A 26,253-nucleotide genomic window follows, 5' to 3' on the forward strand; every position below is an offset into this window, starting at 1 on the left:
CACTAATAATAGGTAACTAGTTGTTATACTGTTGATGACTTAACTCGTACTAGGAAACTAAGTAACTATATAATGACCTCAGTTCGGGAACTACTAGTTCTCAAATGCAATCATGCAAGAGAAGATTGTCCAAGCGTCACCCTAATGTCGGTCAAAGCTTTCCGGCACCCCGCTGACTATCCAGATGGCATGCATCTGCATCGACATCTACATAAACTGTGCTTGTGGTGCAATAATGACCGTTTGATACTGATTAACGAATACCTAGTATTCAGCGCTATGGTAACAATCATGGTTCTTATTCCTGGTCACTGTCAAATGTACCAGGATGGCAATTCCAGAAAGTCGGATGTACAGGAATACAATAGTTACGCCACCACATGTCTGATATGGTAGTATATTGTTAATTGCCATTGTCTCATTATTTACGGAGTAATGTACAAGCTGAGATTCTTGAAGCGAGCCAACGGGCCTTCCCATGACAGTACTGTATATAATTGAATGTCTAGCCAATCGTAACCGCCCAGTGACATCCGGAATACACCGAAGCTAATCAAGGCAGGCGCGACTGTAGCAGTCCGCCGAGACGGCAAACTCCCACCTCGTGGAATTTTAAAAGTAGAAGGCACGCGACAGAAGCATGGCCGACCACGAGTTGACCGCGTGAAGTGATTAGAGGTGGTGATTGGCTGAACTGGGAATAAGCAACGGCCCCAGAGGTCCAACCCGACGAGCACGGGGGCGGGTCACAGACGGTGATTGGTGGACTGGTGGGCCCCATTCTATCAAACAACCATGAAAAGGCAGGAGCGAGATATTCTTTGATGTGTAGGTTTGCGCCTTCCAAGACGGGCCAGACGAGACAAGCACTGGCAAGCATCGCCAAGATTGCTGGGCATCGCCTTGTCCTTCGTCATTGATGCAATATCAATATCAATCTCAATCTCAACTTCAGACAGATCAGTGTATCTGGTTATTCCACTTTTTTGAACAAACTCCTACTTCGACATCATGTCATGATCTTGTTTACATAGTACGTCCTAGTGGAGTTCCACTAGCAGGCACTTTACTTGCTTGGACCCTCTTGTTCCAGAAGCTCTCGCCCCATCCCCCCGACGAATGAGATGGATTCTCTTCACGTATACTCTAGTCAATGGACTCATGATCCATCATCGAGAATACCCGGGCCAGTGCGTCCGAGAAAGTCTCTCCTCGCCCCGGGCTAGCGTTGACATCTGAAATTGCCAGTTCTCCACCCACCACCAATACCCTCCCACGCGTGCCATTGCCTGACCCTCATTCGTCCTATTGAACATCTGGTGGGCGGCTGATACTGCGGTTCGTGGTCGTGTTGCATGGTAAACTTACCTGGGCTCCGCTCGAAAAGGTTCCGGAGCAAAATCAATTGAAAATAAATACGCTTGGTATCCCGCTCGACTGTCAATCTTTTCTGAATCGTTGCAAGTCACTCCCTCGTTATCCCAAACCAACCCTTAGCCTTTTGGCCTTTGGTGGCTTTCATCTCTACTAGTAGAGTCCCCCCCCCCTATTGCCGCCACGATGGTTCACATGGAGACTCCCAAGGAGGCTCTCACTCACTTCGAGGAGATGGAGATTCACGAGAAAGCCGCGTTTGACGATATCATTCGTCCTGCGGACTCGTATGCCCCGAATGGTACTTACTGGGCTGACTTGCCAGTTGGTCAGCGCATCAAGTTCTGCGTCTCCCAGGATGGTACCGAGGCAAAGAAGGAGTTTGCTTGGCTTTGGGAAATGTTCAAGGCCGATCCTCTCTCTCCTATCGGCTACTACTTCAAGAATGCAGTTCTTCCCGGTGCTGGTCTGGGTCTTGAAGGGTATGTTATTGATGTTTCCCCCCGTTGCTGCGTTGTTATCGACATCTTTCTAACATTGTGGTCTTGCAGTTATGTCCTCTTCTCGATTAGCAACGTCAGCTCCCTGTTCGAGAAATCCTTCGCCTCTTGCTGGAAGGAATACGAGATTTGCGATAAGAACTGGGTTGCTGCCGTCAACTATCTTGAGGTTGCCGGTATTATTGTTGGTCAGATCCTTGTCGGTTTCTTGGGTGACTGGTAAGTACAGTTTATATCGACCGCCTCTGGTGAGAATAGTCTTCTGACAAGTATGTATAGGATTGGTCGCCGTTGGGGTCTCATTCAGGATGCTACTATCATGTTCATTGGTCTTCTCATGCTCACTGCCGCTTGGGGTGTCACGCAGAATGGTTGGATTATCTGCTACGCCTGGTCTCTTTTCTTCTACTCCATCGGTGTTGGCGGTGAATACCCTATGACTGCCACCATTGGAATGGAGAACGGTTATGGTTCTGGTAAGGTGACTACTTCTCAAGATCGTCTGCACCGTGGCCGTTCCGTTGTGTCAGCCTTCCTGATGCAGGGCTGGGGTCAGTTCGCGAACCAGGCTCTTCTTATCCTGTTGCTTCTGATTTTCCACCACGGTAGTGGTAGCCCTCCCTATTCTGCGGTCGCCACTCAATGGACCTACCGTGTCTCTTTCGCTATTCCCGCTGTTGGTACTGCTTGGCTTGTGTACTACCGTGCCTACCACATGAAGGCTGCTAGTAAGCAGTTGGAGGCACAAAAGAAAAAGGCCGCTGTTACCGGATATGATATGGAGTCCTTGAGCTTGACCTTCAAGCACTTTGGTCCTCGTGTCTTTGCTACTGCCGGTGGATGGTTCGCCAACGATGTCTTTTTCTACGGTAACAAGCTCTTCCAGAAGAAGTTCATTGGTGTGATCAGCCCCGGTAGCGATGTGACCACCAACTGGCTCTGGAACTTGGTCAATATCGGTGTCAGTCTTGCTGGCTACTACTGTGCTGCTTGGTTCGTTGATACCAAGCTTTATGGTCGTAAGTGGATGCAGATCATCGGTTTCATGCTCTGCTTCATCCTCTTCGTCATCCCGGCTTTCAAGTACGAGTACTACACCCAAGCGGAGAACATCCATTCTTTCCAGGCTATGTACTTCCTTTCTTCTTTCTTCAACCAGTTCGGCCCCAACTGTATTACATTCCTTGTTGCCGCCGAAGTCTTCCCTACACCTATCCGTGGAACAGCCCACGGTATCTCTGCCGCCGCTGGAAAACTCGGAGCCTTGATCATCGCTGTTGTTGGCTCTTATACCTCAACCCAGCAGCAATTCTACATTGTCCCCTGGTTCGGCCTTGCTGGTGCTCTGATCACCTGGCTGTTCCTCCCTGATACCACCGGCCTTGATCTGCGTGAGCAGGAGCGCCGCTGGCAGTTCATCCGTGAGGGCCGTGAGCACGAGTACCATGGCCCTGCCATCCACAGCAAGCACCTTTCTGTTTGGGAGCGCTGGATGGGTAAGGGCAAGCTATATGATGCAGAATTGGACTACAAGATGAAGGTTCAAGAGTTCCGTGCTGAGTGGGAAGCTGCCATGGCTCTCCGCGCCGAGGAGTCTTCGACTGAATTTGGAGTTGATGATATCGACGACAGTCTGCTGCATGGCTCCATGCACTCTTACTTCGAGCGCACTAGCCCTGTCATTCGCGGTATGCGGAAGGAAGTAGTAGAGCCATTGTCTCTGCCTGGCGCCGCTGCCGATGAGAAGCAGGAGCCTTCTCACGAATAGAGAGGTGTGTGATGCTGTTGAAGTTAACATAGACATATTTCTTTTTCTTATTTATTTTTTTGAACCATTGTTGCTATATACTAGTGATGGATCTTTTGTATTAAAACATACCCCGAACGAGGAGACTGCTGATGTCTTTAATCTAACAAATTGGAAATAATTGAGATGCCAAGACAAATGATTTGTCTCAACTTGAGTATGAGATTTATAAAAACTTCACTTCCTTTAAACGTATCTAATTTAACTACGAGTTCGGACCATACAAAGTTGCCTGGTAGAGAAACTGAGATTGTATTGCCTTGGAACTGAAGGACGAAAGCTATCGGGTATCTGAAAATGGAACAATCAATCCTATCTGCAACACAACTCTCTATGGCGAAGAAAGTATCTCCGTGGCGACAGTTGAAAACTTATGCACGATCTTCTCACCAGCAATCTTCAATGTCACAGTATACTTAACACTATTGATATGCTCAATATTATAAGTTTGAAAGTCTGGGAAAACGCGCTCTGCATATGCAAAAGCCAATTGACGAGTCCCAGATTTCAAACCCGCCGGGGTAAGCGTGAGTTGAAACGTATTACCAATATGAACTGGTGCAATTGCCTTCCCGGTATTGATGATGAGAGGGGAATTCAGGTCTATGAAAAGGGATTGTAGGCCTAGACTGAACTTTTCTTGATATCCATTCGAATATTGACTTGTTATGTAATTCCCTGGTGCAATGCATTGCGTGTATGGTCGAAGAGACATGTCGATTGATATGATTTGGATGTTTTGAGCGATGTCTTTTAGACTTTCGCTTGTACCTTCGTTTATTGGGATTATTTCCAGTTGGAGGGGGATCGGAAGTGGATTGTTCAATTGGATGGCTGAAGGGGCGGTTAGATGTATGGCGTATTTGAACGTCGGGACTTTGGAAGAGGAGAAGAATTTGTGCATGTGTTCTTTGAATGAGAGGTCTGCGTTTTCCATGCCTGGGCGTAGTCGTTGACTGTTGATTATTCTTGTATCTTTCAGTAAGACTGAGGTACCGAGTCTCATGCTATTCGTTATAGGATGTCGGATGTTTATTGGATGGATTGATTCATGGGATTTCCAACTTCCACCGTGTGAATAGCGTAGATTCGCTATGAGGTAATACTCGATGAAACAGCTCGAATCAGGGTTTCCGAAACTATTGTCTTCGGAGTAGAAGGTGCCGGGTAAGATGTGGTGACCTGGATGTTCTTCATTTATAGGGAGAAGACTGCAATCTGCTGGTCTACCTTGTCTGCATGATCCATGCGGTTCGAGAGGAATGTTCACGGAAATAGGCCAGGAGAGAGGTTCTTCATTTCCCTCGGGTAGATGGATAGGTCCCTTGAAGACGGTGTAGTGATGATTGATGAACTGCGCTTCATCGCGATAGGATGTCTTCGAGTTATTCCTTGTGTACACGATCTTGACTTTTGACCGGCCCACGAATGATAATGTGACGGTGGCATCTGGTGAAACAACGGGTATCTTACGGACTAAGTGTCCAATGATAGTATCTCCGGGTGTATATGACCAGCCCGGTGGTTGAGCGATATCGAACATGAACGCATCATTTCGAGATGCATGATGCGGGGGCATTTTGAACAAAGTCCGAGTAAAGAGGGATATGAAAAAGTGAAGGTATGCATCATTTAAATTATCAGATTTAGCTTATTTTGCGAAGGCCGAGTTTGCACCGCCCCGCCCCCAAACGAGTGCCCCGTTCTAAGGTTGCCTCATCGGGGACCAAGAGGTACTACATAGTATGTACAACACCGGGTATACCTTGGAATAGGCCAATGAGATAGAGGATGTAGGAAGTGTACTCCCATGTACTCTCGACGATATAACTTTGTCTACTAGTATGCACTGTCTATTGTCAGCCTGAATGTAGAGTTGAATGTGGGGTCAACGTGCATTATATGTCCAGTTCATTTTCATTTCTGGCCCCCAATTGCCCTTTTGAGATGCTGACTGACTATACACTTCTATAGTGATATGTACACCTCGGATGCTGATGACGTATGATGTGCTAAACTTCAACCTTGAACATGAAATCCCCTATCAAAGTAGACCCGTGGCACGGAAGAGGTAATCTACTTTGATTGACAGTTTCTTGGATTTTTCTAGAATGATCCGGAGAATAATACCTACTAGGTATTTATCCACCGCTAGTAGCAGTGGACAGTAGGTTGCATGATCTACATAGTCTTGTGTGTAGGGATAGTATAAGGTTATTCCAAGCTTTGGCATGATTTACACTCTTTGGTGTTTGCTAATGTGCTATATTAAGATAGATATTCTATAAAATGGATATCTCTCAATCGTGCTGAATGTCAAAGCATCTCTGTTCATAGTACTTCCAGGGATACTCTGAATATGGGAGGAGGCACCCTGGAGATTGAAGGAAAGGAAGCTACGATCAGCATTGAATATTTAGGCAGGCTCGACACGTCCTAGATGGCCTGAGGCGTCAGACATAAGATCAGTAACATGCAAATCATTCCACTAACTTCTGCTATCCCCAATGCAAACTGATGGTACCATGCAATCATTCAAGTCGTCATTATTAGCGTCCGTTGAAAAAACAACAAGTCATCTATCCATAAGAATTCCACTGAGATTTAACTTATTGCCATTGCCCCTGCCCTTGCCAGTGTTGGAAAAGCACGGCCGACTTTACCAATGTAGCATACAAGCAGATCACACGTGATGAACGATTTCTATCGACGTAAAACGTATTACCTAGTACATAGGTATGTAAGTCATCACATATGATCATTTATTTAGTCTATCCCATATTCTAGCCAATACTCCTCTTGCTCAAACATTTCCTTGCCGATATACACCCACATTATGAAGTGTTGTCGAGTCATATTGTTTATGATGCGTACCCCACACATCATAAACAAATCTGATCTACACATGAAATTGTCCGAGCTCACAGCCGATTCGCTTTCCGATGATGATCCTGACCAAATGGAAAAGCTTGCATTAGGGCATAGGGTTTGTTGCAGACATGATCGATAGGCTCGCACTGGAAAACTCAATGTTGACGATATTTTCCGTACAGTTTTAGGACATCGTGACTTGTTGAGGACGCTGGGCACATCGCAGGTATATCAGAAGTACTGTACAATCAGTATCCGAGGTCTTTGACGAATAACAGGGCCCTAGTGTCCTTCCCACAGAATTCGGGGCGGCAGTCTCATATCTAGCGGGGTAGGTGTTACAATGCATGAGATATCAAGTTCAGAGGTGGCTTATACTGCAGACTGTGGATTTGATTTTGCGGGGTAATTTGCCAGCCGAATCACATCACTGAAACACTAGCTGATCATCTGTCCATTTTCTCCATCATTCGAGGATAGTTTGGAATGCCCCAAAAATGAGTCGGTTGAAAATGCTCATCTCCACCTGATGCTAGTACGGTAAACCTGGGGGTGAATGATTACAATGGATAGTAAACAGTGTCTACAGTAGTATGATTTAGCTATTTCGCAGTAAAGTGTGGGAGTACGCGAATTTATTTTCGGCACAACAAAATTTCAGTGTCGCAGGTATCCTGCAATCCATGCATATCGCCATACGATATATACGCATGTATACCCAAGAGTAGTAGATGATCGCATGATCACATCACTATTTGACATCCCGCGGCGTTGATAGGCGGAGAGACATGTGACACCCGCGGATCATCTATTTCTCCGGTCTCCACGCTGCCAGCTTTCCTTCGCCGCGAAAAGATCCCCCAGCAAGCATCAGTCAACTCTTCTTTTCCCCCCTGATGTATTTCCATCCTCATCAACAAAATGAAGTTCTTCGAGAATAAATTCACTTACGATTACTCCTTCCCCGCCGTATCGCTTGCCTACTTCCTTCGCTATCCTAATCCTTACTCCCGTCATGTTCTCACTACCGATGTGATTGATCGGTATGTCGACCCGAACACCCACCGCCTCCACACCACACGACTACACCTGAAGAAGTCCAAGATTCCTTCAGGTATTTTGAAGCTATTACCGAAGGGAATGGGTGGTTCCGACAACTCCGGTCAAAGTTATATACTCGAAACTACTATAGTCGATCCGAAGGAGGGCTGGATGGAAACCGAGTCGCGCAACATGGAATGGACCGGTATCCTTTCCGTTGTGGAGAAACAGCACTACCAGCGTCTCCTTGCTAGTGATCAGGTCCAAGCATTGGACGGTCTGTCAATTGATCAGAAGAGCGAGCAAACTACTGTTCGTACGACTGTGACTTTCCGATCTAGGCTTGGACAGGGCAAATTCCTTAGCCGCAGGAAGTCTGGCTCAGACACTACCGATGCCGAAGAGGAGGAACCCAAGAAAGGCTTCTTTTCTTCCTTGTCCACTGCCGGTATCCAGCGAACCATTGAGCTGATCGGTGTCAAGCGTACCCGGGACGCTGTCTTGAAGAGCAAGCAAGGCATGAACGTTGTTCTTGAGCGTCTCCGTAGTGGCGGCATCGTTGGTGTTCTCGAAGGAATGCGAGAAGATCGTGAAGCTTTTCTTGGAACCGAGGGTCCATGGAAACGTGTCTGGTTACAGGGCAATGGCCATGCCCTGGAAGATGACGATAAATAGACCATGCGCTGTGGTGGTTCCGCATCCTTGTGACTATTGCCTCACTTAGATGGGGATACCATCTGGCATTGGTCCGATAATTTTGCATTTCTTTTTGAGCGCGGAGTTTTTGGTATTTTTTTTTCTCTGTTTCATTTTCACCAACTAACGGACACTCTCCCATGATTTTTTGTTTCGCATTTCATTTGCATGATATGTCAAAATCACTGTACAGGGCCAACCTGGTCTGCATCGAAGCAATCGCTTCGCAAGCGTGTATTATACTGAAGTTTGGGGCGATGAGCTCATGAGAATTTCATCTGTACTATATTCCAAACACATTAAGCACTTCCATCTATCAAATCGTAAACTCGGAGTTGTTGAAGTTGACGGATCTCATTGTTCACTTTTCCGTAGCTGTCACCTGATCCTGTGGCCTTGGGCATCAGGTATTGCTTCTTTGGGTGTACCAGCAAGCAAGGCATCATCAACATCTACCTCCTTTGTCCGGGTGGCACTTCATCCATTCGAGCAGCGGTCATCTCCTCTTTTACTTATGAGATTATTTCACGCCTTAGTAATGTTGACTCGCTAGCCTCTGCATGCGCCTGGGAATACAATCCGCTCGAACGCCGACACCTAAACGCGCCAGTTTGAGAGGTCTAAATATAACAACTATTAAATACGCACGCCAAAGTAGCCACCTCAAGCGCCCATCATCCAATGACAGCTGAAACAGGCGAGTCGAAGACAAATGACGCGGGGCCAGCAAATCCGTCTGACTGTTTGGCCCAACTAAGCTGGAATGAGGTCCCCATCTTCATGTCAATACCGACGGCAGACGACAATCTCGATGACACGGCGAGGAAGCTTTACAGCTTAGCCAATGCCGTCGCGAATGGTGGCAACCTCGCTCTTTCTGCCAATCAATCATCACTTCCATCCAGGCAGACTGCAGAGAGCTTTGCCAAGGAACGCATGCTTCCAGAGGAGAAAGATTACTACGAACTGTGGAAAGCGGGTACAGTCTCACTACCTCATATCGACTGGGATTGGAATAAAAGCCCACTCCCACCCAACAGCGAAAAGACTTTTATTCAGCGAGCATCGGCCATGAACATAATTTGGGGCTGCGGGGACGCCACACCGGAAAATGCGGTTTGGTTAACCAACAACCTCTCCGCTATACTACCGCTAGTCAAGGCCATTAACAAAGTTCAAAGTGCGGAGACGCATTTACAAAAATTCGATCCCTTGGCTAAACATAGCGAAGCTGAAATCGCCGAGATTCAGACACTGCAACATATCTCGGCGATTGTGGATGCGAACGTGGCACGAGAGAAGGAACGGCTGCACCGTTTGTTTGACTCCATCAACCAGTCGCAGGTGACACTGAAAGAAAGGCTGAAGTCGCTTGGCAAGTAACCCAAGGAATTTCCTTGTTTGGGAATTTCCTTGGGGGCCGGGGCGAAATGATGGATACGAGATCACGAATGCTTGACTTCTTTTGTATAGTAGTAGGTCGACTAGTTGGTAGTCAGGAGAGTCATTTAGTTAGCGCGTTTAGTTTCATTCAAATTTTGATCTTAATTGAGCTCCGCCGAGTATCCGATTCGGCTAAGTACGGAGGCAACGGAGTGCCAACGGAGAACCAACAGGATGGATACATACATACTGTACCAGTACTGTGTATACATGAGGTCATTTTGAACTCTGCTTCAGCCTATTTTACTGTACTGTATAAGGAAATGGCGCCAAGCATTGCATTTGCATGTAATACCCGTTATCCAGCGATGGATCTCTACAAAGTATGTACAGTATCATAGGGGACGGGAGTATTTAATTGCGCGGGTACAGTGCGGAGCAGAATCCGAAGAATCCATCGGGAAGTGCACCAATGAGGGAAAAGTGTGTCTTACATCCCAGGCCAACCCGATGACGCAGTGAAGATGTGCGAGGAGAGGCTCCTCGCGGAATGCTCCGATTCGATTCAGGCAACTCTTACGTCAGAAGATGTGCGATCCAAAGGGGGCCGACGTGAATGATTGACAGGAATCTAACGGATTGATCATCGTCCGATCTATATGTACGATAATCCAATATCGTACATATACTGGACCTATGTACTAACTATTACATAGTTAGTACCTATGTGCGATACTGGGATAGACTGTTTTACGTAGAATGCGTTCAGTTACTATAGTACTAACTATGTACAGAGTACACATGAACTAGGGTGAGGCAGACCAAATCCGGTGTAACCGAATGGCATTTGGAAAACCCCGACTAAAAAAAAAAAGAGCGAAAAAAAAAAAATATGAAAAAATGAATAAATGGAGGTTGTCCGATAAAGTCGAAGGGTCGGAGGGACCAGCGCAGCACTAATAACGGATTGAGGCCCGCCAAGTGTGAACCCTCTGCATGATTGGAGGCTGGAAATTGGGTGAAGAGATTTCAGTCGGTGTATCCCATTAAAATAACTACACTACATAGTAGATATAATATACAAGATACTTGTTCATGGTAGATTTGTTTTTTTTTTTCATCTTAATGACTACATAATAATATACAGATGACTCTGCACATAGTACTATTAGGATGTACTGCAAGTATGTACATAGTACTTCCGTACTGTATGAAGAACAAGGGTAAATGGCGCCCTAGCGGACCCACGGACTTGGACCCTTCGCGAGGAAAGGTTGAAGCCATGGTGAACGATGAATGGTGAATGGTTGATATCCACCTTTGGCAACCCTTTAGGATCACCGGTCGGTTTATCCCTTTTGGGCAGCGGTTATGCGGGGACTTCGGTTGTTAGTGTCCCAGCAGTCGAGCCAAGAGGAACAGAAAAGAAGTGAGAGAATTGAGAGAGATCAAAGGAATAGAGGAAGAAAGAAGGGAAAAAAAAAAAAAAAAAAGAGGAGAAAGATTCCAAACAGTCCGAGAAGTTATGCAGGGGCAACCTGCGAGTGACCTGTACCCCGGCGGTGTCCGTCGCAGTAGAGTAGGTACCCCCGAGGTACCGACCCCCCCTGTTGTTTCAAACATACATAGTACAGTATGAGTACAGCTATACAGATAGAATGAATTATAATGATATTATTGATGATAATGATGATCATGATGAACAGTAAATGGTATGTACATGTGTGGTAATGCCTTGGCATGCTGACCCTTGGATCCTGTACAATACTGTACATACATAGTATCCTCTCGGCGACACACGAAAACAGCTCCATTCTTCAAGAGTAAATAATAATGGATTATTGACTGCTTTGGCTGGCATTCCACCGTCTCCATTTCCTCAGCATCCACTTTCCAAGACCCTTTTTTTTTTAATGATCTTTTTACATTACGCCTTTCTTTTTTTCCCTCCCCTACACTAATACTCCGTACACACTCCCTATATCCACTTTCCATTGGTCTAAACTCAAGGAGGAGCCGGTCGCCGATAGTCAAAAGGGCTAAAAGAGAACCCCGAGTCCCTAGCGCTGCGGGGACTGGGACTTTGCTGGGTTTGGTTTGAAGCGGATGGGCTTGTTGACCCTCGATCAATCAGGTTTATTGTCTGCATTCTTCCTATCATTCTCATTCTCTCTTCTTTTCCTCAACCCCCCCCAAATCCCTCGAACTGTATCCCCCAATCTCCATCCCCTCTACCACGCTTTTTTGAGTCACCTGTCACAAGTCACCAAACTCCCCTCCCCCCCTGTCGCTCGAGGTGGTTTTGCTTGGAAGGATAATGCGTGCTGTCGTTTCGGCTTATCAAGTTTCATATTCGCGCCTTTGAGGGCCCACTGTGGTCGCTCGACGTGAACGGATTTGCTTTGAATACACCTCGTAATAAACGAAACTACGCCGGTGCATCGATGGCGTCGATATTGAGGACTACCCGGTCATGGGTACTAGTCGCTGTGTTGTCCTTATTACGACTCACCTCAGCTCAGTTTTGTTCTTTCTGGAGTAGGGATTGTATCGAACCCCTTGCCCAAACAGCGGTACCTTTCAGTTTTCAACCTCTCTTCCCCGATCCAATCACCCTTTTCTACGGTTTCGACGCGCTATCCTCTGGCAAAGGTCAGGGGCCGATGACAAAGACTGCCTTTTGGCTGGGATATCAAGATCGGAACATCAATCAATATGCGATCGACACAAATCGAACTACCGAAATCGCTCTACGAATTGGAAATTTGACAGGGTCTCCGGCTGGTGGGAATAATGGATGCGATGGTCTCTGGAGCGATCATTGTACCCGCGATATCAAGAAGACTATTCAATCGACTATTTTCCACCTTGCAACTACCGTGGACCACTATCATAACCCTCTAGAGCTTGCTCTGGAGCATTTGATGTGGAATAATCCCTCGCTGGAACCTTGTCCTCCTCAATTATTCGACGTTGCCTCCATCCCGGTCCAGAGTATGTCACCCATTTCCATTGAAGAACCCCCATGTCCAGACTAGAAACCGGTCGAATACTGACTCGACTTTAGACTTTGCCCGAGAGAGTCTGCCCCAGCAGAATGTTACAGTCATGACTCCTGGCTCAGGTTATACCCCGTGGCAAGTGTGGTATATTGATGATATGACATCCCATCAACAAGCATCACAAGTCGCCCTCGGAATAATTAGTCGCACCCCGATATACGACAACGAACCACCTCACAGCCCTGATGATATCCAGGTCGAACTGATCTGTGTTCAAGCACCGCAAGCCCCTCCTTCAGGCTCAACGAGTAGCGATGATTAAGGGTTGATCATTGGTGACTTCAAGTCATTCTCTGGTTTAATCATTCATTTACCTCATGGCCTACTCCTGGTCTAATTGATGGCAATGCCCGTATCCGGGGATACATGACAGCGCCATAAAGTTCTTATCCCAATGATGAACTGTGCTTGAGTCATCAAATACAAAATCTGCATCAATGTCTACAAGAAGTTCAGCTACTTGTCTCGGTATGCCACCATGTTGGGACAGTCCCTCTGGGATGTTGCATACAAAATGAAGAACAAACGAGTCATCACTGCTACACTCACAGCACTTGAAGCCTTTGCGCATAATTATGCACACTCTCTTTTCTGCTGACATTGACACTGACTCACTTACAAAGTGGGCAAACTATTATCAACGGGCTTAAGATTCCCTGGGCCACGAAAATCTTCCAGGATATCCGCTTGCGCGCTTAGCATGACACGATCGGTCTGGATACCGATTCGTGCTAATCCCCGCCATCTATTCAAATCCTCCGCATTCCGCTTGTCGCCGTGCGCCGCCTTCGCCTGTTCCCAATGGCCCTTCGAGAACCCCAGCATAGTGGTAATACGCTTTTTTGGAATATCGTATACCAAAGAGCAGATTGTTCCCGTCTCCTCTAGCCAGTTGCATTGCCATAATTCACCGGCTCGGATGCATTGGTACTCGGCTGTCTGGAAATTGATACGACCTGCCATCGGTCCACCGTGGATCGCATAGTTGATGCGATCTTCATTCTGGAACCACATTTCGTATCGCCAACTCTCGGGGTTTCCTTGTTCGTCTTGGGCGGCATAGTCGTATATCAGATGTCGGTCTCGCAGGTCGGCGTCGAAGCTTGACCCTTCAAGAGAGGGTCGAACAGGCATTTTGATACCAGTTTGATTCGCGGAGGTCTTTTTTGGAAAAGAAAGGCCCTTTTTTTCCCTTACTCTTTGTCTTGAAGACACTTGCAATGCGTATAGATAGTTCAATTGGTCTCGTTTGGAGATCTCGGTTTTTCCAAGTTCCCATAAATCAAGCGTTCAGCATCCGGAGTTGGGGCTTCTTTTTTATCTTCCGAAGATTCTGTGCAACCGTACTTCAGCAAGTTCCTAGTTGGTAGTCTCTCTGGTTTCATTCATCATTGATTGCTAGTATGCTGAGTTATTTCTCTGTCATGCGATAGGCCAGAATGGAAGTCGTTAAGTGACATCATGACTTTGTACACATCTACGTAGGTAACCTAGTTTCTCTCCCTGAGTCAGGGAGAGAAACTTGGCCGATTGACCTTTTCTGGATATTTCATTATCGGATACCCTTTACTCTAACATATAGATTTCAGTTACTACAAATGAAGAATTAACCCAGGATTTTGGCTTAAAATGAGATCCATACATAGAGTACTCTCATTGGATTCGGTACTTCCAAGGATGATACCTTGAAAACCAGAAGTCCCATTACTCCTTGTCCTCTCGCTCTTCTAGTACTAAAACTATCTGAAGTAACAATTGAAGTGAGACCTGGGGTGTCGATCACAAAGTTAAATGGCGATCTCGGGTCGGCTCTACCGCGTTGTGGAGTTGCTCATCCTTACTCTTTATATCATGATCTTCAACATTGGCTGATACAGAAGGACCTTGATGAGGATTCCACAAATTGTCATGATGTGGATATACGCGTGCCATGGATGTTTCTTTAGAATTGAGCTCTTGAGAAATATCGAATTTCACATATATCGAGTCTTTCCCTGTATCCCTGTTACTATATAAATCTATAGATGTTCCACTGATAGATGACCTCCAGAATAATTTCTGATGAAATAACTACTACCAGGGTAGATACAATAAGGTAGGATGTTTTTATGCAACTGAAAATGCAAGTGCGACTGTCTATTGTACACTGCAAGCTCCTTCCCGATCGAGGGCTGAGCCAATCCCCTTCGTGCCTTCCTGCCATGTGCAATTGTACTTGCCAAAAAGGGAATGATCACCAGTCTTTACTGTTTTGGATTTTTGAAGAGAAGGGACCCTGTTCCTCTCCAAATTGACCTTCCATCATGGCTAGCTTCTATCTGCTTTGGTCTGATATCCCATGTTGGTGCTTACTTCTAATCATGCAAGCTATCCTGGGATTTCCCTCGTTCGTCAATGATACAATCTCGCTCCCAGGAGCTGCATCTTATGTTGCTGCTGCAGGATTTCCAACGTCGGCATTCGAGTAAGCAAAAACTTATATCCAGGGATTTTTCCGGTTCAGTCTTAGCTCTTTTGATCTGATAATAGATACAGATCTTACTATGAATCCCCTGCTCTGCCCACTAGAGAGCCTCAACCCATTATCTATGACCCTGTGATAGATGTTGTTTTCCCTTACGAGTTGACCAACCCAGATATCATCCCTGAAAACTCAGATGAGGCCTTCTTCCCAGTCCCCAATGCCATGTTAAGAATTGATGAGAAACATGCCCTTCTTCAAGAGGTGATGGCAAATGTATCTACAATCATCAGCTCGGAGACCACGACATCCAAAGGCAACTGCAACAAATGCAAGCTAGCACTGGCTGCGGCTAAAAAAGCTGCTTTATATGTTCCGCAAATGGTCCCTGAAGCTATAGTTCAACTATGCAAGAACTTTTCTTTCGAATCGAATGAATCGTGTGAATCGAGCTATGCGAGGAACACGTTCGGTCCTACCTGGACTCAGGTATTGGCTTATGCCGATGTAGAGGGACTCGACGGAGAATACATCTGCAATAATCTCAATCCACAGTTCTGTCCTTCGCCTCATGCACAGCCACTGAAGACCAGCAACTTGTTCCCGAAGCCTAAGCCAGCAAATCCTTCTATCCCAAAGGCCAGCGGGAAACGTGTGAAGGTACTGCACATGTCTGACCTCCATCTTGATGCTCGATTCGGGGTAGGTTCAGAGGCCAACTGTACTTCAGGGTTATGCTGTCGAGTCGATAGCTACAATCGGCATTCCATGAAAAAGGTTACACTACCTGCCTCTCCCTATGGCTCATTTCACTGCGACTCTCCATACGATCTAGCGTTGGCAGCAGTGCAGGCAGTCGGTCCTTTGACTGGCACGGGTAAACGAAAAGGCGCATGTGGAGACAAGGAATCTCTTGCGTTTACAATTTACACTGGTGATCTTGAGTCTCATGATCCTGCTCCACAGAATTCCCGGAGGTATCTCGAGTATATTGAGACTGCCGTTTTCGACATGTTCAAGCGCTATCTCACGGGCCCTGTCTTTGTCACCTTGGGTAATCATGACTCGGTACCCGCCGATATCGATGCGACGCACGGTCTGCCAGGGCGTTTGGGAAAGCAAATGAGTTGGAATTACAAGCATGTATCCGGCCTTTGGGAACACGAGGGTTGGATTAGCCATGAAACTGCGAAGGAGGCGGAAACCCACTATGGTGGCTATTCTGTCTTGACACATCATGGATTGCGAATTATCTCGCTCAACACAAGTATGTATCATATCTTGATTTTGAGGTTCTTTGACTACAATGCTGTAACAGGGCTAATTTGGACATACATAGATCTGTGGTACAAACGGAACTGTCTCAACTTCGTCAACACAGTCGATCCTGATGCCTCCAAAATGCTGTCATGGCTCATCGAAGAACTACAAAACGCGGAGGACAAGGGGAGAGAGTCTGGATAATAGGACATATCCTCGCTGGGTGGGATGGGTATAATGCGATGCCAGATCCAACGAATCTCTTTTACCAGATCGTCGAGCGGTACTCTCCACATGTTATTGCCAATATTTTCTTTGGCCATACTCATGAGGATCAATTTAACATCTACTACGCGGACAATGGGACAATTAAGTCAACGGAGACTGCACTCAATACCGCGTGGATAGGGCCGAGTGTGACCCCTCTGACCAATATGAACAGTGGATTTCGAATGTATGAAATCGATACAGGTGATTTCAACATCTACGAGGCATACACATTTTACAGCAATGTGTCGGAGTACCCTGGCCTCCGAAATAAAGGACCAACTTATCGATTTGAATATTCCACACGAGAAACATATGGCTCAGCTGCTGAATGGCCAGAAGAAGCCCCTCTCAACGCAACCTTTTGGCATCGTGTCACTGAGGGGATGGAGAAGGACTTGAGCTTGGTTAGCTTGCATAACTTCTTGCAAGGGAAGATGAGTATGAAGAGCCCTGAGTGCACGACGGAGGAGTGTCAGAGGTCCAAGATTTGTTACATGCGGAGTGGTAGTACTCCGTTGGGGTATCTATGCAAGCAGGGGTATGTACTTTTCCCTCTGGTGGAACAATTTCCAGAATCGGTCTGTAAGATGTACCAGTACTAATGAACAGGTACAGCTATGGCTCTGTGCAGAGTCCCTTTACAGCAGTGTAATGAAATTGACTTGAGGTGCTTTGGATCCCTTGACGTGCCATGATTTTCAGCATATTCGTGGAAGTTTCCACCGATCTTCGTCTAATTTTTTTTTTCTCTTCAGTTTACAATGACTATTCTTACTAGTATGCAGTGAGAACTGGCAAAGTCACGGGCTTAAATTGCGGTGCTAACTTGAGTAGAATCAAAAGTATGTTAATCATGAAGAATACAAGATCTAGTCGCAGCCCTGTAGACCTTAGGAGGACTACGCCTTGGCAGTTCATTGAACTTAAAACACAACCATGGTTGACTCCTAGCTTATCCTTGCCTCCAACCCTCGTTAATTGCTCGAAAATCACCTGGAATTTTGACCTTATTCTTAATTCTTTGATCATTAGTATTATAACTGCACTAAGTTCAAAGCAGCTCAGATCCTTGCAATACTCGGCTGTACATAGTACAAAGAATGTGCGTGTCCATACTAGAAATTCCATTGGTCATTCCAAGAAGAACCCGCCAGCAATTTCCCCTTGATGTGATTCGCGTAGATATTTGCCTAATTTTCAGAGTGGAAGATCCCCCTCGTGATAGAAAAGAAAATCCAAAAAAAAAAAAACCACCAATAGTCAAGCTGTGGAGACAAAGTAGTACTCGTACTGTAGTTAAACTATGTACTCCGCATGCTGAATACTGACTGTGTGTTGAAAACCATTTCACCAACACTAATTCCAACCCAGGTACGTAGAGAATAACCTGGTCAAACCATCCACTCATTTGATCATTGACAGTCTCCACCAATTCTGACCAATTCATCAGAGTCGCAGTCTAGTTCTTTTTTTTTACCATCCAGTTTGCCGGCAGCTCCCGGGCTCGTCGATGTATGACGTAGCGAGGGTTTTACTTAACTTTTCAATATCGTCACCACACCAGGGGGGCCCCTCCGGTCTATCCGCCATTTATTAACCACGCCAGTCCCAGATGCACCCTGCAGGTCCTTCGTCAAATCAATCACAGCACCTTAAACCGACCCCTCGTCTAGTTCTATCCCTCTTTCTTCTAGGGAACTAACCAACTGTGACCGCCGACGCGATTTCTCGACCCGTGATCTACCCGTCGATCTAAATACTCTCCACATCTAATCAAAATGGGCTTATCGGGTGTGCAGTTGGGCCTTCGCGTCTGGCAGGTACGTGATATCTAGTATCGGGTGACTTATTGATCCTGAACTGACCTGACTGATCTCAATAGTTCGTCTGGACCTTGTTGATCATGGCTCTCGTGGGTAACATGATCGCCGAAGCTTTTGCCGGAAACCCCAGCTCCGTCAACTATACAATGTTCCTTTCGGCTTTTTCAATGTTCAGTCTTATATATCTGGTTCCAGCCTCTATCAAGCCTGAATGGGCTCTGCACCCGATCATTATGATCGTCGTCGATGTGCTGAACTGCATTTTCTTTTTCTGCGCTGCTATCGCACTGGCTGCTAAACTTGAGTGCCACTCTTGCAGTAACAAGGTAAGTTTTTACGCAACACTAAAGAATAGGTATAGCTGTATGAAGACAAAAACTCATTCGATATAGTCGTATGTTCTCAACAATGAGATCACCAACGGTTCCCATAACCCCACAAAGCGTTGTCGCGAGGCTCAGGCTACCGTTGCTTTCCTCTGGTTCGGATGGGCTGGTTATATGGCCTCGGTCTTCATCTCGATCTTCATGGCTCGATCCGCTACCGTCAACCTCCGTGGCCGCACTGCTAGCCGCCGCGGTGGTCGTCCCAGCATGGCCCAGGTTTAAGTTACGCCGAGGATCAAGATGGTATCATCCATTGAATGTATTGGCGTGTCACCGACCGACCGTTGGATCCAAGTTCTATTCGGCTTCTTTCCGCCATGTGCGTGTCACGTCGTCTTTGAGAAACTTCGTTGATGATTGGTATTGGCCTTGCATGGATTGTGGATGGATGAATTATACGACATGACCTGGCTGATGAATGATCTAACATGAATGAAAAAAAGGAGGGAAATACGGGGTGATGATTTCGGATTGAAATGAATGTTCTTTTATAATGCGCAACGGGCGTCATCTTGGATCTTGTGTTATTATGATGTCATTAATACTTATTGATTAATTACTGCTTATACAATATACATGTATGAGCATTATTCTGATTTATTTTGACGTTGCTATTATGAATTTGGGTGTGTACGAAGAGTATCAACTGTACTGTGAAGAGTAGATTTGGTTAGTGGTGGGTAGCAGTAACTCACTAAACTGTGTACAGTATGTAGCATGTAGTTATGCAGTGAGATGCGTCAGCGATTGACTCATCCAGTCAGCAAATCAGCAATCCCAGTTTTCATTCACAATTCATTCGAGCTAAGAAGAAGATTAAATCAAGTCTTCGACAATTTCGATCAGCATTCTCGCTGTGTTCTGGACTGACTACAGTACATAATTCATACATCGCAATTAAATCTAGGGCTAGCGGGGCCCTCCGCTCTCCACTCAAGCAGAATTTCTCCAAGCTTTGTGGTCCGCAGGCCCTTTGACACGCCTCCCGTTCACTCCCATCCCCTTTCCCTCCCACACCATCCAAAATGCCCATCAGGTAAGATTGGTGCTTTGTCCAAGACTAGCCGATAATGTACTGATAATTCTAGTTATTTGATTCTGCTCTCCCGTCAGGGTAAAGTGGTGTGTTGCCCTCGTCACCCACCCCAATCTCCTACCCCCCTCGTCTTGAAGCCGAGTCCGAGTTCCCCATGGCAGTGGATTGATTCTGATTTTTCTTCTTCCCTTTCTCTTTGCAGCGTCTTGCCAAGTGGTTCACCACCCTTTCGCCTAAAGAGAAGGCAAAGATCATCAAAGATGTGACGCAGCTAGTCCTATCCCGCCGGACGCGGATGTGCAATTTTCTAGAATACAAAGGTGAAATTCTGTTCTCTTTGTGCCTGGCTGTCACTCTACTCTATTGAGTTATCCAGTGGTCTGCCAGTGCCAGTGCCAGTGCCGGCGCCAGTGTCAATGCTTACTGTTATATCTATATAGACTCGAAAGTCGTCTACCGCCGTTATGCCTCACTCTTCTTCATCGCGGGATGTTCATCAACAGACAATGAATTGATCACCCTAGAGGTGGTCCACCGTTACGTGGAGCAAATGGACAAATACTATGGAAATGTGTGTGAGCTGGATATCATCTTCAATTTCCAAAAGGCATATTTCATTCTGGATGAATTATTATTGGCGGGGGAATTACAAGAGAGTAGTAAGAAGAATGTGCTGCGATGTATCAGCCAACAGGACAGCCTGGAGGATATGGAGGTGAGTGACTATCTTTTCCCATACCCTTGAACAGTTCCCCTTTGCCTCTACCTCTGCCTCTGCTTTTCGATGCTCTATCAAGTCACTACACTCTTTTCTACTCTACTCCTGGGTCCGATGGACTAATACTCCCCAGGTCGAGGAAGATGTGGTCACCAAGATCATGTAGCGGTTCTTTGTTTGCCTTTGTAGCGTCTATACTAATCAATACCACTGTTGTTCACATGTCAGGATACAGAAGAAGTGTCTCGCAATCTTGAGCGAGTTGGCTTATAGTCTCTCTCCCTCTCCCTCTCCTTCTCTTCATATATCCTCATCATCCTATACCAGTCTTCCATCGTCTCATCCTTAACAATCGCAGTTCCATGGATCGCCTCCTCGTGAAGTCACCGCGTCCACTCACTGGCCAGTCTGACACGTGACTCCCCCCCTCTCCGGTCGCAACTTCCCAACTTTCGACTGATTCCTTCCTTCCCAGCGGTTTCTTTCTTATTCTTTTCCTTCTTATTCTTTCTCTACAACCTCTTCATCCTCTTCTCTGTTGATATTCACTTGGAGACTTCATTTTCCAACTTCTCCCTTCTCCCCCATTCTTCCCCAGTTTCCCCTTCTGCCTGCGGCTATCGCCGATCGGCGGACCCATCTCCGTCTCCGGCGCGACCACCTCGCGTCATCTCTACCATCACCCTGACCTTGTCCTCTCAAGGTTCAGTACAATTACTTTGAATTCAAGAGATCAAGATTGATTGCCGCTTCACTGGAAGCCACTCGTGTATTTCAAGATGAAGGTAAGTCGATGATACTTCTCCCCCGGTCGCGATGGAGATCGCCCCATCTATCCACCCCCAGACCGCAACCGCAACCGCAACCCGCAGCCTCAGTCAATCGCCATGACTTAACAAATTGCTTCATCTAGTTTCTCCCATTGCCCGAGTTAGAAGATGTCACAAGTTCTATGAACTTTGATACCGCCGATTGCCATATCGCTGGTGGTTGTGATTTATACACCACCAAGGCTGCCCGATCCGACCGCAAGTTGTACAACCACATCGAACAGTCGCTTGAGGCCCAATATGAATCCATCCTCCGTCTATCGGCATCGCTCTCTCCTCCCAATGCCCACGATGCAGCTGAAACCCTAAATCTGTCACGATCAAGTCCGTTTGGCCCCCTGAGCGAGCATTCTAGTCGCCGCACCTTTGCCTACCTGATCGCTACACTCAACGCCAGCCATCCGGACTATGACTTCTCACATGTCCTCCGACCGACCGATTTCCGCCGCGAGCGATACCTGAAGCGGGTGATGAATACCGTCAACTCCACCCTGTTCAACTTGCGTCCCCGTGAATCCATCGATCTGTCACCTTCATCCCCTGCCACGCTGTCTGGATCATATAATGCGAGCACATCTTCATGGGGCCCTCGAATGTGGAGGACTGTCGATGAACATATGTCTTTGAAGGAGTGTTCTGTATACTCGTACTCCCCGGAGGAGGATCCGTCCGACGCAGATGATGGTGCGATCTGGAGTCTACACTACTTTTTCTTCAACCCTCTTCGAAAACGTGTCTGCTATATCTATCTACGAGCGATACCCATTCTCAGTCATACACCGCCAGATGAGATGGCTTCAACCCCGACCGGGAAGCGAACCTTCAACGACGGATATCTCACCCCCGACCTCAGCTCTAGTAAGCGAGCCAGGTATTGGCTTGGATCCCGGGCGGAGTCTTCGCTTCGTGCAAGCGAGGATGATAGTGATGATGATATGGTCCATCATCAATCTAAGTCTACCCTTCGGGTCGATGATGATGATCACTATATGCTCAGCGATGAGGAGATCCACTCGCGTTCTGGTAGCAGAGGAATGGTCCGGGCAATGAGTGAGGAAATTGCAGACTCTATGGAGGTTTAACGATTCTATATACGCCCTGATGCCTTGTTTGTCGGTATTTCATCTGTATGACCGTTGATCGGCCTTGTTTTGCTTTCCTCTTTTGACTTCTGTTTTTGTTTGGAGCTCGGGGCGTTGGTTTGACTCGATTCGATTGACTTGTGGCGCACTTCAACCTGCATACCCGGCCACAAGCGGCGCTGACTGAGGATTGATATGGACTGCGCCCTGATTTACCCTTCTATTCGGCCTTTGTTAATACAATTTAATGTTATTTTTTTTATCTTATTATGAGGTTCGCTCCGGAGTGCACTGTATGACTACATCTGGTCACTAGTATAATGGCCATTGCGGAACGATAATGATAGGCACTATGATTGTAGTAGCTATGATGCATAGTAGTGTATGAAAAGAGAGAGAGAGAGAGAGAGAGAGAGCTCTGGTTATATTTATTCATCCTATCTCCTAAAACGAGAATCTAGGTTATGAATACTGGAATATTAACTAACTGAGGATATGCAGTCCAGTGGCCGTATAGATCGAGCGGCCCGTGCACGAATGGGGAAAGCTGTCCCTTCTCCGTCCTCCTTCTACTCCCCACCATCCATTGATACCCCCCTCGAGTATTTCACCATGGCTGATGAGGAAGAGCGCGTCAAGGCTGAAAAGCTGGCTGCTGCCAAGAAAAGAGTATGTTATTTCTAAAGTCTAAAAGCCTGGATATCGCTAATGAACCCCGTGTTTCGTAGGTAGCCCAGCTCCAGAAGCAAAAAAAGAAGGCCAACAAGAAGACCTCATCCACTACAGATACTCCTAAAGATGTCGAAGCCTCGAAAGATGCCGAGAATACTGAGGGTACTGCGACTGCCGCGGAAAGCCCATCTCCAGCAAACGTCGCCGCGGAGCCCAAGCAAGCAGAGGACACATCAGCCGAACCTGAATCCGAACCCTCTACGGCAGAGCCGGCCGCTGCAGAAGTCCCTCCAGAGGGAAAGCAAGATGTACCCGTTGAATCCCCTGTAGAGCCAATGCCCCCGGCCCCGACATCTCCTGGTCCAGAGACAGAGGCGCAACCTGCCAAACTCGATACGCCTCGCGCAGGACACGGCCGCCAGCCGTCTCTATCAATACAATCGAAGATTCGCTCATCGTCGTTCCGCAAAACATCCGTTTCACAAGGGAGCGTTTCTCCTTCGCCATCTGCGCTTAAATCTCCCCCGCAATCTCTACCACCTTTGACTGGGGACGGGGAGTCAGTACACGAAGTGTTTCGGAAACAATCGACGAAAATTGAGGAGCTGGAGAAGGAGAATAAGCGACTGGAGAAGGAATTTGCTGATGCGACGGCTCGCTGGCGCAAGACTGAGGAGCAGGTGGAGGATCTGCGGGAGGCTACTGTTGATGGTGCGGAGCTACGGGAGAAGTTGAAACAGGCAGAGGAGAAGGCGGCGAGTGTGGAATCATTGGTATGTATAGTGTGGTTGAGCTCTGGCTATATAATGTTCGAAGAACAAAGCTGACTGATAATGTAGCAAGAAGAGATTGCATCTCTACAACGACAAAACTCCCAACTACAATCTCGATCACACCGGAACAATGCAGGTCCCTCAGAGTCACCTCCTGCCGATCTGGTGCGCCAACTTGAATCTAAATCCGAGACTATCGAGGCTATGGAGTTAGAAATCTCCAACCTACGTGCTCAGGTTACCTCACAGTCTTCTTCCAATAGTGTACACGAGACACAAGTAGCAGCACTGGAAGAGAAGGTCTCGCAGAGCCAATCTGCCTTGGAAAAGGTCGAGAAGGAATTAGCGGATACAAAGCAAGCTCTAACGCGTGCATCAGAGAAGGCAGTCAAGGAAGGCGTTGATAAGACTTCTACAGAAACTCTGATCAAATCTCTACAGCGCGAAGTGGAAGAAGGCAAGAATGAAAAGATTGAAGCAGAGAAGAAGATCGAAAACCTGGAAAAGAAGCTCCAAGCCATCGGTAACCTGCACAAAGAAACCGAAGCCCGACACCAGACTCGCCTTCGCGAGAGTGAAAAGGCCGAGAAAGAAACGGCCGTTCTCCGCAAGAAGCTCGCCAGCATTGAAAATGAGAACCTCCGTCTCCGTGAAGAACGGGATCGTATCAAGAAGCGCGAGACCAGCGGGGGCGCTGACGACGAAGCCCTAGACGAACTAGAGGATGAGGAGCGCCAGCGATTGGAACGACGTATTCGTGAATTAGAAGGCGAAAACTTTGACCTTCGCCGCGGTGTCTGGCAAGAGAAACGCCAGGAATTAGCTGGACAAGCCTTCCCCGAAGAAGGTGCCGAATCAGGCGCTGATGCCGGAGCCAACGCCTTTGACGACGTCGATCTTGTCGGTGGCCGACCGGATCATGCTCGGCGTCGCAGTATGGCTACACAGCAACACTCATCATTCTCCACCGTCTTATCAAGCGGATTTGCTGCTTTCACGGGTGGTAACAATAACAGTAATCGTTCAAGGGCCGGCTCGTCAAATCCACCACATGCCCATCAACCAGGTACGCGGGGTAGTCTGGAACTTCTATCAGAAGAGAATCTTGACGATGAGTTTGAATTTGATGAGGCGGAATTTGCGCGAGCACAGGCTGAAGAAGAGGCGCGGAAACGAGTTGAATGGGTACGGGAGATCAAGCGTCAATTGCGTGATTGGAATGGATGGCGGTTAGATCTTGTTGATAGTCGGGCTGGAGCGGAGGGTGCTGGTGTGGGGATGGGAGAGATTTTTGAAGTTTAGTCTAGTTTCCTAGGTGAGTTGAGTATTACTTTTTTTTTTCAACTTTGAAGTTGATTTGGTGGTGCTTGATGGTGGATGGTGGCATGGATGGCGCATTGATGTTATACTATAAATACCATGATTTGTCACAATACTTTGAATGAAATGAATGCGTTTCAAAGAATTGAATAAACACTACTACCTAGTAGTCAACACTATATCTCAGAAAATCGAATCTACATAGATAGATCGAAGAGGTTCCGACCTCTTTATGAACTGAAGCACATGAGATTCATCTTGATGTGAACAAAAGCTATGTCAACTTTAGTGCAGATAATTAAGTAGTACTTAGCCTCTAACAAATCATCTTTGAGAGAAATTCTTCAGGTATTTTCATACCAGTGGATACGCGAAAAATGCAATTAGGATCGAAATACTGTGTTCGTTTTGATATAGCCAGGGAAGACATTCCGCGGGCCTCATGGTTAGTAACCATATAACTAGATATAAATTTGCATGTATTGAGAGAACATAAATATAATCCAGTCCAATAATCTCCCTGAGTGACTTTATATTAATTGTGTCGAACCCCAACTTGAAATAGTGAAATCTAAATCTAAATCCAATCATGTAACAGGAAAACCTCCTTATTGTTTCCATCCGTGGGATGTTGTCCTGAATAGATATCGACAGATCCCCAAATGGGTTGGATTGAGTCGTGGTCAGATAGATTCTGCCGATTCTAAGTGTAATGATACTACTCAATTCTTTGAAATAATCCATACGTACGATGTACATAGCTGAGCATTAAAATAGCCAAAGTATATGTGATCGACCGGGCTGTACAATGTACGAACGGATTACCACATTAGGCTTGTTTAACGAAGGAAAAGAAGCCACTCTTCAGCCTTGTATTTGAATAGAAAT

At 46.6% G+C, this 26,253-nt stretch overlaps 11 protein-coding genes across 11 annotated transcripts; 9 read left to right on the forward strand and 2 right to left on the reverse strand.

Moving 5' to 3' along the window:
• Positions 1-1,560: 1,560 nt before the first annotated feature.
• N7469_004841 (uncharacterized protein) lies at positions 1,561-3,642 on the forward strand (the record flags this gene model as incomplete). The annotated part of the gene is made up of 3 exons (XM_056643761.1): positions 1,561-1,856; positions 1,926-2,093; positions 2,154-3,642. The coding sequence occupies 3 exons, from the start codon at positions 1,561-1,563 to the stop codon at positions 3,640-3,642; spliced, it is 1,953 nt and encodes a 650-aa protein (XP_056503173.1).
• Positions 3,643-4,012: 370 nt separating this feature from the next.
• Positions 4,013-5,260, reverse strand: N7469_004842 (uncharacterized protein; the record flags this gene model as incomplete). The annotated part of the gene is made up of 1 exon (XM_056643762.1): positions 4,013-5,260. One exon carries the CDS (start codon positions 5,258-5,260, stop codon positions 4,013-4,015), a length of 1,248 nt encoding a protein of 415 aa, XP_056503174.1.
• A 2,213-nt stretch (positions 5,261-7,473) lies between these two features.
• N7469_004843 (MSF1 domain protein) lies at positions 7,474-8,268 on the forward strand (the record flags this gene model as incomplete). The annotated part of the gene is made up of 1 exon (XM_056643763.1): positions 7,474-8,268. One exon carries the CDS (start codon positions 7,474-7,476, stop codon positions 8,266-8,268), a length of 795 nt encoding a protein of 264 aa, XP_056503175.1.
• A 702-nt stretch (positions 8,269-8,970) lies between these two features.
• Positions 8,971-9,672, forward strand: N7469_004844 (uncharacterized protein; the record flags this gene model as incomplete). Its single annotated transcript, XM_056643764.1, has 1 exon — positions 8,971-9,672. The coding sequence occupies one exon, from the start codon at positions 8,971-8,973 to the stop codon at positions 9,670-9,672; it is 702 nt and encodes a 233-aa protein (XP_056503176.1).
• A 2,444-nt stretch (positions 9,673-12,116) lies between these two features.
• N7469_004845 (uncharacterized protein) lies at positions 12,117-12,996 on the forward strand (the record flags this gene model as incomplete). Its single annotated transcript, XM_056643765.1, has 2 exons — positions 12,117-12,666; positions 12,740-12,996. The coding sequence occupies 2 exons, from the start codon at positions 12,117-12,119 to the stop codon at positions 12,994-12,996; spliced, it is 807 nt and encodes a 268-aa protein (XP_056503177.1).
• Positions 12,997-13,349: 353 nt separating this feature from the next.
• On the reverse strand, positions 13,350-13,868 carry N7469_004846 (uncharacterized protein; the record flags this gene model as incomplete). Its single annotated transcript, XM_056643766.1, has 1 exon — positions 13,350-13,868. The coding sequence occupies one exon, from the start codon at positions 13,866-13,868 to the stop codon at positions 13,350-13,352; it is 519 nt and encodes a 172-aa protein (XP_056503178.1).
• A 1,226-nt stretch (positions 13,869-15,094) lies between these two features.
• N7469_004847 (PPN1 endopolyphosphatase family protein) lies at positions 15,095-17,377 on the forward strand (the record flags this gene model as incomplete). Its single annotated transcript, XM_056643767.1, has 4 exons — positions 15,095-15,198; positions 15,270-16,462; positions 16,705-17,263; positions 17,341-17,377. The coding sequence occupies 4 exons, from the start codon at positions 15,095-15,097 to the stop codon at positions 17,375-17,377; spliced, it is 1,893 nt and encodes a 630-aa protein (XP_056503179.1).
• A 1,126-nt stretch (positions 17,378-18,503) lies between these two features.
• Positions 18,504-19,156, forward strand: N7469_004848 (MARVEL domain-containing protein; the record flags this gene model as incomplete). The annotated part of the gene is made up of 3 exons (XM_056643768.1): positions 18,504-18,545; positions 18,608-18,874; positions 18,941-19,156. 3 exons carry the CDS (start codon positions 18,504-18,506, stop codon positions 19,154-19,156), a joined length of 525 nt encoding a protein of 174 aa, XP_056503180.1.
• Positions 19,157-19,959: 803 nt separating this feature from the next.
• N7469_004849 (AP-1 complex subunit sigma) lies at positions 19,960-20,854 on the forward strand (the record flags this gene model as incomplete). Its single annotated transcript, XM_056643769.1, has 5 exons — positions 19,960-19,970; positions 20,023-20,056; positions 20,173-20,290; positions 20,411-20,685; positions 20,822-20,854. 5 exons carry the CDS (start codon positions 19,960-19,962, stop codon positions 20,852-20,854), a joined length of 471 nt encoding a protein of 156 aa, XP_056503181.1.
• A 613-nt stretch (positions 20,855-21,467) lies between these two features.
• Positions 21,468-22,600, forward strand: N7469_004850 (RNA polymerase III-inhibiting protein MAF1; the record flags this gene model as incomplete). Its single annotated transcript, XM_056643770.1, has 2 exons — positions 21,468-21,473; positions 21,602-22,600. The coding sequence occupies 2 exons, from the start codon at positions 21,468-21,470 to the stop codon at positions 22,598-22,600; spliced, it is 1,005 nt and encodes a 334-aa protein (XP_056503182.1).
• Positions 22,601-23,212: 612 nt separating this feature from the next.
• On the forward strand, positions 23,213-25,347 carry N7469_004851 (uncharacterized protein; the record flags this gene model as incomplete). The annotated part of the gene is made up of 3 exons (XM_056643771.1): positions 23,213-23,269; positions 23,329-24,045; positions 24,112-25,347. 3 exons carry the CDS (start codon positions 23,213-23,215, stop codon positions 25,345-25,347), a joined length of 2,010 nt encoding a protein of 669 aa, XP_056503183.1.
• Between the last annotated feature and the right edge of the window lie 906 nt (positions 25,348-26,253).

Source organism: Penicillium citrinum (assembly GCF_028827155.1).
Source record: "Penicillium citrinum strain IBT 23319 chromosome Unknown utg000003l:1.0-4596430.0:1.0-4598250.0, whole genome shotgun sequence".
Taxonomy (NCBI): domain Eukaryota; kingdom Fungi; phylum Ascomycota; class Eurotiomycetes; order Eurotiales; family Aspergillaceae; genus Penicillium; species Penicillium citrinum.